The 16848-nt window shown below is 40.4% G+C and overlaps 1 protein-coding gene across 2 annotated transcripts in view; it reads right to left on the bottom strand.

The window, feature by feature from the left end:
- LOC137273150 (breast cancer anti-estrogen resistance protein 3 homolog) overlaps nt 1-15613 on the bottom strand; it is a 125085-nt gene extending 109472 nt beyond the window's left edge. The window contains exon 1 of one of the 2 annotated variants that reach the window (XM_067805623.1): nt 15366-15613. In XM_067805623.1, the coding sequence (XP_067661724.1) occupies nt 15366-15406 (41 nt within the window). In that variant the 5' untranslated portion in view covers nt 15407-15613. Of the gene's footprint in view, nt 1-9323; nt 9444-15365 lie in introns of those variants that run through there. The other variant, XM_067805624.1, reaches the window with a different exon arrangement.
- Nucleotides 15614-16848: the final 1235 nt, after the last annotated feature.

Raw genomic sequence — 16848 nt, 5'->3', positions numbered from 1 at the left:
CACGAATCAATAACGTTTTATGCAACACAAAACTTCCAAAATATCAAAACACAGAAATTTCAAGGGTGAAAATTTATGAATATAAGATTAATATACGCCTAGATCCATCACATAATATCTATGAATGTTCACCCTTTACACCCAAACATCATGTCTGTCATGTACTATCTATGAATGTTCTCCGCTTATACCCAAACATCATGTCCGTCATGTACTATCTATGAATGTTCTCCGCTTATACCCAAACATCATGTCCGTCATGTACTATCTATGAATGTTCTCCGCTTATACCCAAACATCATGTCTGTCATGTAATATCTATGAATGTTCTCCGCTTATACCCAAACATCATGTCTGTCATGCAATATCTATGATTGTTCTTTGCTTATACCCAAACATCATGTCCGTCATGTAATATCTATAAATGTTCTCCGCTTATACCCAAACATCATGTTCGTCATGTAATATCTATGAATGTTCTCTGTTCATACAGAAAACATCATGTCCGTCATGTAATATAAAACAAATGTTCACCCTCTGTTAGTATCAGTTCTTAAGATCATTTAAAGGCCATTTTTACAATTTACTGTTGTCATTTTGTAACAAAAATGTGCATTAATCAGATCGTGAAACCCAAGTCCGTCTGGGCTGTAACCCTGTGAAGACCGCGGAGGACAGCTTCACGTAGGAAGATACTGGGAAGTAGTAATGTCTCTTTAACCACACAACACAGCATCCTCCGTGGCAGTGGATCATACTGTGATGAGTCAGCAAACCTGGGAACCTCATGGCTGGCCTACAACCCCTCTTGTTAAAGTCTGCACTGACGCATGACGGGAGGATCATCTGGGCAGAGACTACCGTAATCATCACAATAAAATTAGATTAATGTGGCATTTAATGCTTCACTCTGCAATAATCCGACCATATGACTGTCTGATAACATAAATAAATATATATATATGGAAGGTTACCAGTCATAAGGCCATCTTATCCTGCCAGGTACCCATTAACTGCCAGGTGAACAGAGAGTGAGATTTTAATGTAACTGCCTCTGTGAGAACAGTGCTGTTAGGCCATGTATTGTATTGGTCAGTGTGGGATTTGAACCTAGGAAGATGAGGTGATTCCAGACTCAGCAATGCCTAACACTCTGACACTTTATGTTCCTTTTGAAGCTGTAACCATATCATGAGTATATATGCCATTAAAAAAGTAGGGGATATTCCATTTTGTAAGCACACCACTAGCCAATGCCAATGTATATGACAAAAAGTAACCTTTTCAAAGGAATGGAATAAATTGTCTCATTTTCCCTTAATATCTCTTCATCATCTGTTTCCTCCTGACTTCATCACTGTATTTAATCAGTTTTGAAAATCCATTATTCCCTACTTGTTAAATGGCACTCATGTATTTGTTTCAGGCTGGACCTGATAATGCAGTGATTGATACCATACAGTAGGATGACAGAGCAAGTGTTTATGAATCACTGTAAAATAGTGATGATACCAGATGTTCACGAAAAGGTGAGCATATCCTGCCACAACGATGATGTCCGTCATAAACATATGCATATCTCGTCAATTGTTCACCTGAAATAATTTGGGAATGTATGGAACAGTTCAAAAAAGGAAATTTGCATCAGACATCCTATTTGTCACTGAGGCATCAAATTTTGAAATATCCTCCACCTGTCTACCATAACACTTGTTGAAAGCTTTACTGAGGCCCTCAGTGTTGTAACTTTGATCAAGCAGCTTGTGAGCAAGAGTGGGATGACACTCTTTGAAATCCTGATAAAAAGAGCACACTTGATTGTACCTCAAAAGTAATAAACTGTAAACACTAAAGGCTTAAACTGTAGGAATTTGCTTTGACATGAACGGACCATTGGAAAGCTGATATCATCCCTTTAGTCATACAGTCTGTGGAGATGTTTTGTCACCCTGAATCTTATTGCACAGATCTAAATATGAAACAGTCCCAGACCTTGTCACTTTGTCCTGGGTTCAGGTGGGTAAATCAGAGGAAGGAAATTGGATATTTGATGGTTATGGTAAAATATTATAGCACTGATGTTCTCAAAGCTTAAGCTAAACTTCTTGGCAAAATTTCTTTGTTTTGATTTTGCCGACCCAAGCAGAAATTGTGATGCATTAATAAGCAGATGAGCAAGGTGAAGAGTAAAATTGGTGCCCATGAGATGCATACTACCTGGCCAGATGATATACTCCAAAATTTCACAAAGATGATATCAATGAGGACGTTCAGCACTTCAGACATCATCAAAAACATGATGTCACAGCATTGTCCTTGGGGATATCATTTGAGGTTATACAAGCAATATCTCCAATAGAAGAGTTTTGGATGATTGTTTTGGATGATTGTTTTGGATGATTGTTTTGGATGATTGTTTTGGATGATTGTTTTTAGCACAACTACTTATTAACTGATCATGATCAGATGATAGTCACAGAATCTCTAGTTGCCATACTTTAAGTGAACAGGTAGACTTGAACAAAGTCTGCAAGGCAATAATGTCCAATCATACATATTTGCAAATTATACGGACATACATCCATCAAAGAACTTCACCTTCAGTGGACTTGGTTCAAGGCTAGATTAAAAAACACACTAACAACTTGTGATAGGCAAAAATGTCAAGTTTCCATGTCTAATCATAGATAGTTACTTTTTTTTTAAAGAAAATAATCTCCTTCCAATAAGCACTATAATCAAAAAGAAGAAGATTGCAAGTCTTGATGAAATATAGCACCGAGAAGATAAAATCATACAAATTCCAGTCTCAGCCTCCTGAGGTGTGAATCGAGAACTAACAACACTGTCAAGATGTTTCATGCAAGCAGCCACAATATAGTGTATAATTTTGAACAGAAAATGATGGCCTTCATTTCATTTCCAATGTCTTGTAATGATCTTCTCTGTGAAACATTTCACAGAGTACTCCAGAAAACAGGAACTGTAGACGGTGTCTCCACCTAGGCAGTATTGCAATGTTAATTAAGCATGTTTGTGGGTGATAGCAAAACATGGATGGCATATTTCATGTCTTGTGAATCAAGATACGGGTGCTGAAAACGTCTCCTCATAATTCTCTGTGACACTGCAACAGTTGAGTTGAAGATGTAATGTAACACCGGCTCATGTTTCTGTGTACAGGCTTCATGGAAAACATATGTCAATGTTTCATCAAACAAACAGGGGGAAAATGTAGTGGGGGGGAGGGAAATTTATGAGATTATATATGTTACATGAAAGCAAGGCAAGGGCAGGTAACTTCAGTAATGAGGTTGAGTGGGTTCTGGGATTTGACCCAGGTATCCACTTCACCACCTGCAGTGTGTGAGTGGGTGAGTGTACGAATGGGTAAGTGTACATTTGGGTGGGTGGGTTTTATGCCAATTTTAGCATTATTTTAGCAATATCATGGCAGGGGAGACCAGAAATGGGCCTCACACATCTCGTACCCATTTAGGGAATTAAACTCAGCTGTTCAGTGTGATGGGCATTGCTTCAAGCACAAGGTTAAGCAATCATCCACAAATAAACATCAGGCAAATCAGCTGCATCATGTGTTGCAGTTTGTTTTTGCTTTACGTGAAGAAACATGCCTAATATATCTATGTAGACCAACAACACTAATCTCTCAAGAAAAACGGATACTGTTAATCAATAAAATAATGCAAGCTACTTATTAATTATCTGAAGCACAGCAATAAATATTGCATTATTATGTTGCTCTTTGCACTTGATATTGTGATTTGGGAGACAATATTCCAGTGAACAAAGATGAACAATTGATTCACAACAATTCCTTCACTGCCACAGAGACACTGGCTTTATACTTCACCTTAGGTCTAAAATAGGTTAAAGCTGTACAAGTTGCTTATACAGTTTTAGCACAATAATTCAATTTTTCCATAACAAATCTGTGAATGTGTGTGAAACATGTTTTGTGCATTGGGAACACAGGTAAGTAACAGTTTTGGGAATGTGGCCTAAGTATGTCTTGTAATCTGACCTCATTCCGACCTGAGTTATCTGGCCTCAAAGTGTCAAGTAGGGTGATACAGACCATATTGATACACACTCACACATGCTGCAGGCTGTTGCTATTATTATTCACCCATAAATCTTCTCTCAGTTTGGATTATAATAGTGATTCATAACATATTTGTCAACTATTGATAGAGTCTAGATTCATGTATGTGTAATTATTAACATATTAAAAATACAATGAATTAGGTATGAGAATTTAATTCATTTATTGGGACAGAGAAGAGAGTTGTGTTTACTATTAGATAGGATTCTGAGGGTCTGAGTCAGGGAACATCTGTCTCTGTGCAAATGTTTTCAGTGGAAGCCAGGTGGGCCTGATGCATGTGACACACACCTCCTGTTGTAGGCCAGATAGTGAGTGGTATTTCTCACTGGGTGTATGGTTGTTCAATGGCAGACAACATACAGCTGTATCACAGGGATCTGCATGTAACTGACCAAACAAATCAGTGGTCGATATTATGAACAACATCCATTCCATCAAGGCAGAAGGACATAGTTAGCCTGAATCCACATAGAGCCTTGGGATCCCTCCAAGGTACAGTTTTCACAAACTGACACACTCAATTTCTGCAGGGAAAGAGTGCGACATAAAATTAAACTTTCTCACTCACTCACTCTAACCAGCTGTCACAATGACCCTTTCTACCATTACTGAGTCAATCTGTATGGTACATGTTATGGACATTCATACCTCAACTTTCACATCACACCTGTGCTAAAATCTATACAAGCACACCTGTGCTACAACATGTACACCTGTGGTACAACATGTACCAGGACACCTTTGCTGTAACATGTACAGGCAACCTTTGCTACATGCACAAGTACACCTATGGTACAAGTACACCTGTGCTACAACATGCACAGGTACACCTGTGTTACAACATATACAGGTACACCTGTGGCACAACATGTACATGCACACCTGTACTACAACATGTACCAGTACACCTGTAGAACAAATATATGTGTGCTACAGCATGTACAAGTACATCTATGCTACAACATGCACAGGTACACCTGTGTTACAACATATACAGGTACACCTGTGGCACAACATGTACATGCACACCTGTACTACAACATGTACCAGTACACCTGTGGAACAAATATATGTGTGCTACAGCATGTACAAGTACATCTATGCTACAACATGCACAGGTACACCTGTGTTACAACATATACAGGTACACCTGTGGCACAACATGTACATGCACACCTGTACTACAACATGTACCAGTACACCTGTAGAACAAATATATGTGTGCTACAGCATGTACAAGTACATCTATGCTACAACATGTACAGGTACACCTTCTGTGAGGTGGTCACCTGCTTGATGTGCACTGCCAACTGGGCGACCCTGAGGAGTCAGCACTGTATGGGTGATACGTCTTTTGGCACATCGAGATGTGCAGGAGTTCATTAAGTTCCTTCTCTGCTTTCCTCAGAGGCATAGGCAATTGCAGCAAAATGAAACATCAGACATGCACTCAAAAACAAAATATGACATCCAAACATAGAACTTGGGGGCTAAACAATATAAAATATAAACGCATTCACACATACTCCTGTTCATCAATATTTATTTGTCACTTTATTAACCTTTGAAGAAAAAACGGTAACTGGTGAAATAATACCAACATATTAACCACATTGGCAATACAAAATTGTTTGTCCAGATGTAACATACTGAAAAGACATCAAACACGTTCATTTCATATAGTTGGTATCAGATCTACATAATGACCTATTCCCAGAAGGAAGATAAGATCATATCCTTTACAGGTAATAAACCCACCACAGTCTAAACGAGCATATACGAGTTATTACCCAGAGATAGCACCATATACTCCAGTTTATTGGGCAGAAAGTAGCCCCCAGACACGTCCCCTGGAGTCTGCCTCACCACTGGACGCCATAGAACCCACAACCAATATTTGTGGGCATTTAAAAACATTGAGAGTGCCAGACAGTGCTGTCAGGGTGTTTAAGTGGAACAATAAATCATATTACTTCAACATAAATAATTGGGGTTATCAAAGCATATACATCAACAAAATTCATGAAACTCTTAATTACTAGAGCTCAAGTGCTCAAGATGACTGGAAACCTTGACAACTGCCATGGAATCGGTGCAGCTTAAATCATCAGGATGCGACTATACTCCAGACATATAATGTCACACACGTGGATGACATTTTCTACATTTCAGACTGTTCTCAAAATGAAAGTACTAAATCCTCATCAAGCATGATCAGATGTTTTTGTTTTTCTCCCAGGTCATGAGTGAAGTGAGATGATAAGTGAGTCTGGGTTCAAAGTCTGCATTAATTTCAGTCTGGTGTCATGACATCTCAAATGAGTCAAGTCTCAACCAGACAATCCAGTAATCAACAGCATGAGCATTGATCTATGCATCTATGCAATTGGGATACAACTATACACTGTGAGTGAGAAAGTGAGTCTGTTTCACAGTCCTTGAACCACATTATTTTCTGTACCGCCTAGCAATACCTGCAATACTGAAACCCTAAATGAAGCAAGTCAAGATTTCTCCACATTCAGAAATCTGAAGGTTCTGAATGTCTGGTCTCCCAAGGGTTCCTTTTCAGTTTAAAGGGGATAATTTATTACAATCAAAATTATTCAGAGACTAAACATTAGTCGTCACCTTGGACAACTAGGCCATTGTGACCTACTTTCAACTCTGATGTCCATAATATTTCAACAAGGGCCGCCATATGGCTGGAATATTGCTGAGTGCGGCGTAAAACTAAACTCACTCACTCACTCACTCACTCACTCACTCACTCACTCACTCACTCAACAAGGTTGTAAGCAGGTCAGTGCATAAGTTGACCAAGAATGTCACTTATACTATGAATATACACAACAAGAGTTCAAATACGAACAAGTGAGTGAGTTCAGTTTTACGCTGCTTTTAGCAATATTCAAGCAATATCATGGAGGGGGACACCAGAAATGGGCTTCACACGTGTCCATGTGGGTAACTGAACCCAAGTCTTCAGCGCGAAGACTTTAACCACTAGGCTACTACACCGCCCCCTCAAACAGGTATACGTAACATGAACCAAATCATGACAAAAGTCTAAATAGATGTCTCCTTGATACTACTCCTGCCCTGGTCTACAGACTGTAAACAGTAATTACAACACTGAATAGAGAGATACTATCAGTACTACAACTGATTATAATGATAGCGGTGCACAACTGATTACCATCAGGTAACAATATAGGTACTTGGTGTGTGGACAATAACGTGATCACAGATACTAGTTGAGTAGTGGCTTGAGGCGAGCCACATGTTACCTGCGTAACCTAATGGGACGGGATGCATTCCATGGATTTCAGCAATGGTGAGGGTGTGTTAGGGATGAAACAAATGTTGGTTGTATGGATGACACAGACCAGCTATCTTGGCAGGTTATATATTTCTAGGGAAGACATGGTCCTCCTGATATAAATCAGACAATTTTATGTTGTTTCTATTGTCGATGTTGTCATTCTTAGCATGGCACGTGGCAATAGCTAACAACAACATTCCTACACTGAGACATCGCTCCCACAGTAATTATAGAAGTTCGTCATGCATATATTGTTATCCTTCCTTAACAATCCTCAAGTGTGCCTATTTGGATTGGTGTCAAATTTCTTTAAAAAAGAGCAAATTTAAGGAAAAACACTGAGGAAACATTATTTTAGCTAAACTCTACATTTCAAATAACAAAGAAGATATGTGCACATGTATTTCGTGAAAAAAGACATGACTAGAGAGCTAAATGGACGACAGAGAAACTCTTCCTAGAAGAAGAAAATAGTAAAAAAGACGAACCTAAATTGAAGGAAAATAACAAAATATAAAACTGTTCATGTGCATAAACATATTCCTGGAATAACCATGAAGAGAGGTTTTAAGGGTATGAAATTCCAAAGAAACACCAAATTTGGAATCACCATTAAAATGCCATAATTTTAACTTTGGGAATGTTTTTTTAATGGAAACAGAAAAACCAAACTTATGTAACAAACGTCCCAACAGATGATGTTACACAGTTGTGAGGAAGTACTTGTTTTTCACAAAGACATGTTGTGTGAACCAGGCTTGCACCATTACAATGCCATCAGTAGCCGGAGGCTTTAACCAAATCTTAACTGGTAGCCATGTGTGGACAGTTGGAACAAAGAGAAGACTGGTGGAGGAAGTAAGACAAGACGACAAACTAACACTTACAGACCCTCCCTCCCTGTATGATCACGCATGAGTAGCTTCTAAACAGATTTAACTGTGTCTGCGCTGAAGTGCTGAGTGTATTGTCAGCTAGTATTCATTCTTTCTTCATGGCTACTAAAGCATGACAGAGTTGACCTCTGCACCTCATATGGCTGTGTCTCATGATGTACACTTTTACATTCATATCATGGGAAGCTTTGTGCATTCATTGAGTCATGTCTGCTACACACAAAATGCTGAAGCTATCAATAGCCCTTAACAACAAGTAAACATTTTCAATTTCCTTTTCGTTCACCATTTAAAACATGTTTGTAAAAGAGAATTATGTAAAATATAGTTTTAAGTAATTGTATTATAAATAACTGTTAAAACAAACAAACAAAAATTCAACTCTTAAAAAGAGAATTTTGTGATGAACACTGCATAATTGGTATTTGAGAGATTAATACATATGCCATTGTAGGTTAGTATGTATCAACATGTTGGCTGTATTGGTCCATTCACAGGTACCTTACAGATGTGATCTGACCTAATCCTCAGTTGATTCTTTTATACATGTATTTGTGGATTCATTACTGTCAGTACGATGAGACAACATCAAAGTAATGCGTCACAGATATATCGTACACTTATGTCAATATGCCCCAGATGACATCAGAATTATGTCGCTGTGTTTAAACAATGCTTATTGTTATTCTTGTTGGTATCACCCATACAAAACTTCACACTGGAGGTTGAGAGTACAAAATTCGGTTAATGCCCATTTTGAAATTTTCAGTGATGTATTCCGGGTGACTGCGTGTGTCTGTCATAATAGATCATCTGTGCAAGCACAGGTAAATAAACTGACACCTGAAATGCAAATCGGCGGCACGTTTTGTTGTCTACCTGTTGCAGACTGCTGTGACTGTTCACGGTCGCCCTGTCATGACAAAGCGACAGTTTGAAATCATTTCACAAAGATTTTTTAAAGTCTTCTTACCTTTATCCCACTGACTTGGTCAGTGTCAAGCGTTGTTTTGATCCAAGTGTTGGTGGCACGAGCAATTTATTTATGACCTGAACTGTCCCAATCGGTAAATCATATGACCTTTAAGGGGTCAAGGTCGCTACAAGCACCTGTCGCATTTAGCCGAGTTTTATTTGCTTTACATAATCGGAATGTGAACGGCTGTCGGCTTCCTATTATTTTGAGACAGAACAATAACTGCATGTCCTTTAAGGTGCCTTGGCGCGACATTATTGAAAGAGCAATCTAAATGTCAGACTAAAATGAAATGGATAGGATAAGACATGACGTGCCTGTGATCCCATACATTTGTAGTTGTGTTTAGCAGGTCTGGCGAGACGATCCCGTGCTTGAGGTGTATGTTGTTACTTTGTATCAACAGTAACAGCTGTTATAATCTTAGCACATGTGTTGCTAGGCTGGCATACGACCGCGAAACATCCCAATTTATATAAAAGAAAACTCACTCAGGTCTAGAAAATAAGTCTCAGAGCTCCTTTTCATTATTTTTCATATTTTTGTATTATGAACTGTTTTATCTCTAAGATCTAAGAGACTAGCTGTTAGTCTAGCATACTGCCTATTAAGTAACAATGTGTTTCAATACTACTACTACTTCTACCACCACCACTACCACTACCACTACCACTACTACTACTACTGCTGCTGCTACTACCGCTACCTTTACTACTCCACTACCACTACTACTACTACTGCTGCTGCTGCTGCTACTACTACTAGTAGTAGTAGTGAGGGAAAGATACATTACTGATTTGCATTTTACAAGAGGAGACGCTTCCCTCTCCAGTGTCAAGTGATACTGCCTGTAAATAATCCAGCTTTGTCGGCTGCGTGGGGTGGTAAACTGCGTGTGGGATGGGCATCTCGGGTAGTACAGGTGTGTCAGGCATGGTGGACATTTCAAACATGTGACATAAAAACCGGCATGCAGAAGGCCAGTGCGCAGAACAATTATTGATCAAATATTCAAAAAGAATTAAGCGTAAATGTTAATCCGTTCAAATCGATACCGGTGGTGGGACTGTACAGTCATTTAAGTTTGTTTTATTGGAAAATATTCAAACCTCTATTTCATCTGAAGAAGTTTTAGCGTGGCAACACACATTTCGTCAAAATTATCATTTTTCCTACTTCACCGAACACACTGAAACCTGAAACGACTGCTGTGATGTGTCCTGGAGCACTTGAAGTGGACGATGCAGTTATCTATATAAGCTTAGCATTAAGCACTGGCGTGTAGGAGTGACTGTATTCATGAGGTCAAATAAAGTGATTAGGTTTAGTTTTAAGCCATTTTAGCAACATACCAGCAACATCACGGCGGGGGACACCAGAAAAGGGGTCCACACATTGTACGCATGTGGAGGATCGACCCTGGGCCTTCAGCGTGACGAGCAAACGCTTTAACCACTAGACTACCCACCCCTCTCAAATATAGTTCACACAGAGAGGTGTTTCGAAGCAGTGGTAGTCCCAAGCACAGTGACATGTTGAAGGAACAATTTGGAACTATTTATTTCGGATAGTGTCGAGATATATACTCTAGACAAGCGTGTATTAATATATTTACGGTATGACAATGAAGAGTGTAGGTTTATATGTAGGCATTGAAGTTGCGTTGCCACTTGCACGTGGTATCAGCAGCTATAAATTTATGTTAATGCATTTTCTTCCTGAATGCGTTCTTACTGTTGGACTGTGTTTTAGTTATTAGTGATATGTAGGCTCTTTATGTTTAAGATAGCAATACTACATATGTTTTTGTTTTGTTTTGTTTTTTGTTTTGCCTCTTTGTTATGTCACATATATATCTGTTTCACTAATAATGCGGATGCCACTTGGGACTGACTACTAAATCTTATTGTCCTAAACAGTGGTATTGAATACACCTGTAGACAGAGAGCTGGTAGAGAACATTCCTGCTCCTTAACCGATGTTGCAGAGAACGGAAACTGTCTCTTTAAACGATGTGATGGAAACATGGGGACTATCCCTTTAACAAGGCAAACATACGATGAATCAAAGACAAACTGTACAGGTTATGGATAAACACGCTCATGTTTGTAGTATCAATTACAACCTCATTTGGGCTTGGAAAAAAAACAACTTTCAACATACTCGTGTAGATGTCGACAAAAATATGACCTGAAACGTCATGACACATATCCTGTAGAGAAAACAGTGACTGCCAACAGACGTTTGACACTCATACGGAAAGGCAAGGTCCACAGATATATTAGACAAACGCTAAGTCCCTGAATCACATTATTGTCCCTGCTGCCTACCTCTCCCTGCAATGTAGTCTGTCTCACAGTCCCTGAACCACATTATTGTCCCTGCTGCCTACCCCTCCCTGCAATGTAGTCTGTCTCACAGTCCCTGAACCACATTATTGTCCCTGCTGCCTACCCCTCCCTGCAATGTAGTCTGTCTCACAGTCTCTGAATCACATTATTGTCCCTGTTGCCTACCCCTCCCTGCAATGTAGTCTGTCTCACAGTCTCTGAACCACATTATTGTCCCTGCTGCCTACCCCTCCCTGCAATGTAGTCTGTCTCACAGTCTCTGAATCACATTATTGTCCCTGTTGCCTACCCCTCCCTGAAATGTAGTCTGTCTCACAGTCTCTGAACCACATTATTGTCCCTGTTGCCTAGCCCTCCCTGCAATGTAGTCTGTTTCACAGTCCCTGAACCACATTATTGTCCCTGCTGCCTACCCCTCCGTGCAATGTAGTCTGTCTCACAGTCTCTGAACCACATTATTGTCCCTGTTGCCTATCCCTCCCTGCAATGTAGTCTGTCTCACAGTCTCTGAATCACATTATTGTCCCTGCTGCCTACCCCTCCCTGCAATGTAGTCTGTCTCACAGTCTCTGAATCACATTATTGTCCCTGTTGCCTACCTCTCCCTGAAATGTAGTCTGTCTCACAGTCTCTGAACCACATTATTGTCCCTGTTGCCTACCCCTCCGTGCAATGTAGTCTGTCTCACAGTCTCTGAATCACATTATTGTCCCTGCTGCCTACCCCTCCCTGCAATGTAGTCTGTCTCACGATCCCTGAACCACATTATTGTCCCTGTTGCCTAGCCCTCCCTGCAATGTAGTCTGTCTCACAGTCCCTGAACCACATTATTGTCCCTGTTGCCTACCCCTCCCTGCAATGTAGTCTGTCTCACAGTCTCTGAACCACATTATTGTCCCTGTTGCCTACCCCTCCCTGAAATGTAGTCTGTCTCACAATCCCTGAACCACATTATTGTCCCTGTTGCCTACCCCTCCCTGTAATGTAGTCTGTCTCACAACCCCTGAATTAAAGCCCCTGTAAACAGTGGTTCCGTTATATCACGTTTTACTTGTTGTTTAATGATATTCCACCTGAGAGACTAAGATCAGTAAATACCAGAATCTGTATTGTCAAGTCCAGAGATAGCTATTATGAGCAGCGATCAATGCTGTCGTGGTAACCCGTTACATCGTCTCCAACGTCGTGGATGTCACATGGTGCATGGTCGCTTCTTAAAACCAGCATTGGTTGCTGGGAACCTATTCAAACCCAGAACCCCAATAGAGTTCAGTGTAAACACACTTTAGTCCACGGGCCCACCCATGCCTCGTTTAAAACGATGACATTATCATACAAACTCATGTCTTCTTTCACGTACTATTGCCACTGAAGATCTTGTCCGGGTTAAACCTTCCGGGGTGAAGGGGTTTTCCTTAGTGCATTTTGCTCTTGCAAACGACGCCACGCTGCAGTATTTGCTTTCAGCTGCAGCTCAGGTTTACACTGTGTTTTGTGAAAATGTCTGGTCTGACTTTATATTTGGAATGTGCTATTGACTTGTTTTATTGACTTAATGCTAAAGTTGTTTTACTACAGGTAGGGATCAGCATGTGAGGTTATATAAATATATGGAACATGGTTTTAAATTAAACATTTCGCCTTCACAGATGACTATAACACCCCGAGCAGGTGAAACGAGTTCCTTTGTCTTACAATACTAGATTAGAGAAATGACGCCATGACGCCATGACTACACTGTGGTGTTCGTTTCGTGAGAAGATAACCGGTGATTTACCTTGCTATTGGAACACCCAGTACAAGGTTTTGGGGGTCACTGCCTTTAGAATGACGTCCAAACAAAATAAGAAGCAAAGTATGTGTTTGGTATCTGACACTGATCGTCTGAGCATGGATCGCACACCCATTTTTCACAGAGGAAAAAAAACATTTACTGAGAGAAACATTTGGGAACGTCACTTCATAGCATTGTTCCTGGAAAATATTCAAATTTTCCTGTGTTCCTTCAGTTATTTCTCTCAGTATACATACTAAGGGGGAAAATAAGGGTCACATGATAGCACAAATGTTCCTTTATCTTTTACCTGGTTTATTCACAAGTTATGTATCGCACAACTTGTGAAGAAATCTGGAAAAAAATTAAGGAACAGTTGTTTTTTCGTGTGCTCCCTTATTTTTTTCCTTCAGTATATTAACAAGACATTTCTGTTCTCAGGCATAGGTGTGTGACGTATGTGACGTGCACGTGTATTGCGAGTTATGTGAGAGGAGTGTTGCAAGTTAAGTATGAGGAATGTTTCGAGTTATGTGTGATGAATGTTGCCAGTTATGTGTGATGAATGTTTCGAGTTATGTGTGATGAATGTTGCGAGTTATGTGTGAGGAATGTTGCGAGTTATGCGAGGTGTTATGAGTAAGCTCTATGCTTTCATAATACGAGAAAGTGTTTGTGCTGAGAAGTGTGTGTATTATACAGGCTGTATTTGAGATATGAACAAGATCTAGCTAAGGGGTCGAGTATCCTATAACACACAATTACATTTGAACTTTATTGTTCACCTTACCGGGTTGTAATTCCCATGAATATCTGTCTGTGTTGCTTCCTGCCACGTCACACAAGGATATAGCCAACAGTACCCGATATGGAACCATCGAGAACCCAACAAAATACATAGTCAACCAACAGATTCCTTAATGGCGCCTCACTCTGCCTCATTATTCACAGTTCAGGCGCCATTGTGTCACCTCTGTACCTTAAGTCTATGTTTCATACCGCGCAGTACTCTTGATTTGACCTTATTCATACTGATATAAGGACCCATTACCTGTGACGACACGCTTGTCTCGAACTGGACTTAAACTGACAGTCTCTCTCTCTCTCTCCTTCGTATGCGGGGCTATGTGGGGTTGCCTGGTCGTTAAAGTGTTCGCTCGTCACGCAGAAGTTCCAGCTTTGATTCCCTACATGGGTATAATATGTGAAGCCCATTTCTGATGTCCCCTTTGTGAAATTGTTTGAAGACGTCGTAAAACTAAACTCACTCATTGCTCGTTGTATCCAAGTATCCCCGTTGCGCCTCTCTATCAGGCGTTTAACTGGATCTGGTCATGGCTACCGTGTAGGTGATGGCACGAACATTACATTCTATCACTACACAAGGATCAACCATCCACATCAACTGAGTCCTTTGACGTATGGAAACCTGCCCCATGTATATTAATCATTAGAAAATATCACGGTGCATTACCCAGATGCGCGCACGCACGCACGCATGCACACACACGTACTAAATACAGACAGACACCAACTAGAATTATTGTGGATCTGTTATTGCTAGTAACAATAACATTCAAACATCATGCTCGAGGCAACTAGCACAGAGCTACAGCAGGTTGTCTGTCGAAAGATAAACACGTACTAGTATTCAGCGGGTTTGCATCAGAGAAACACGTACAAATGAGGCCACACGTACCTGCAGACACCTAAAGGTGCACTAATATATGTAAGGTCTCCATCTACGTCACGAGACTCTGCCAGGTGTGATTAACAGGTAACAGCTTTACCGCGTCCATACTCAAGCTGCACACATCTTTTAAACTGTTCAACATTTATCCAACACCTCAATCTATATCCTCAGTGAATGAATATATAATTTAAGTTAAAACTAGAAAAATTGTTTCTACACACCTGTGCATGTCAGCACGATTTGCCTTCGGTCGGTGCATCATCCTGGTGAATCCAGCTTAATCCAAGTATGTTAACTTTATCCAGGTATTTCCAAGTCTGTCCAGGTGTATATGCAGGGTAGGTATATATGGTACTGCTTTTTGATGTATGTCTCAGATCCCCAGACACATGAACGCTTGTGGCGAGGCAACGTCACCGCTAGCAGCATGTGATATGTGCCAGGTGGCGTTAATGTGCGTCCTCTTTATGAATGGTCACGGCGCAGTTGAAACACTAGGTGACAGTGTTACCGTAAAACATTGCGTATGTTGGTACCGTTCTCTCACCTGACAACTCTCTTCATCAAGTGGTTTGCTTATGCAAACGTTTGGCTAAGAGTGTTGTATCGTGTGTTTTCACAGAGTTATTCTAACATGGGACCAGTTTGGTCAATTCGAAATGACAATGGTGAGAACTTTGTGTAACTTTGACTTTTTCAAAACAAAAATGGCATGTTTTAATATTAAATTGCACCAAGCAGTGATATTGATGTATAGACAGTTGTCATGAAAACCATATCTTCGTTGAGAAAATAAACATTATCTAAACAAGGAAATCGTATCACAACTATTTTGAGGTAGAGAGTAATTCTCAACAAGCGAAATCTGACAGCCGTTGAAGAAGTATGCACGACGTACCTTCCTCTACAATGTCAGGGGCGGTTGGGTAGCCTAATGGCTAAAGCATCCGCTCCTCACGCTGAAGGCCCGGGTTCGATTCCCAACGTGTGTACAACATGTGAAGCTGATTTTCGGTGTCCTCCGCCGTGATATTGCTGGAATATTGCCAAAGGTACGTAAAGCCATATTTGTTCACTCACTCAACAACGTCAAGACAACGCCATGCATTACTTGTAGTGTCGTTTGCACCGACACAGACATTGCTGACAGAGAGCAGAACAAGCCGTAGTTTGTTCTTCCGTTGAATATTTTAAGCTAGCTTCTCACCACCGTGCAATCTCAACATTCACTGTGCAAATTGAAAGTATAAATATATCTGAGTGTAAAACATCTGTTTGTGTAAAGTGCACAGGTATTCAGCCAGTGCATAAAACCTATAAACTCTAAGTAAACGATATGCTCAAGGGGATTGTTCCACAGCTGACGACAGCTTGCGACTGATTGTCCTACATAACTATCAGCAGAGTGAATAACTGATCAACTATATACATGACCTTTAACCTCCGGTGCCGGCTGTCAGGAGAGTAATCCCCACCGATCTTGTTTAACACTTAGTATCAGCTTGTTGAGTTTGGGAGATTGATGGGACACAGTGACGGATATCCAACAGGACCGCGACAAATGAGCGACCCGTTACCGCTCGGGGCTTCCCTGTTGTGCAGATTGGTGTGTCACCGTGATATTCCCTTGGCGATATTAAGCGATATCGCCTAGCAGATATCTGTACGCTGAAATTGCACCACATTGACAATTATGACGTCATT

Source organism: Haliotis asinina, chromosome 2 (genome assembly GCF_037392515.1).
Source record: "Haliotis asinina isolate JCU_RB_2024 chromosome 2, JCU_Hal_asi_v2, whole genome shotgun sequence".
NCBI classification, from domain to species: Eukaryota; Metazoa; Mollusca; class Gastropoda; order Lepetellida; family Haliotidae; genus Haliotis; species Haliotis asinina.
Note: the sequence above shows the minus strand (reverse complement) of the source record. Positions and strands in the feature narration are given on the sequence as shown.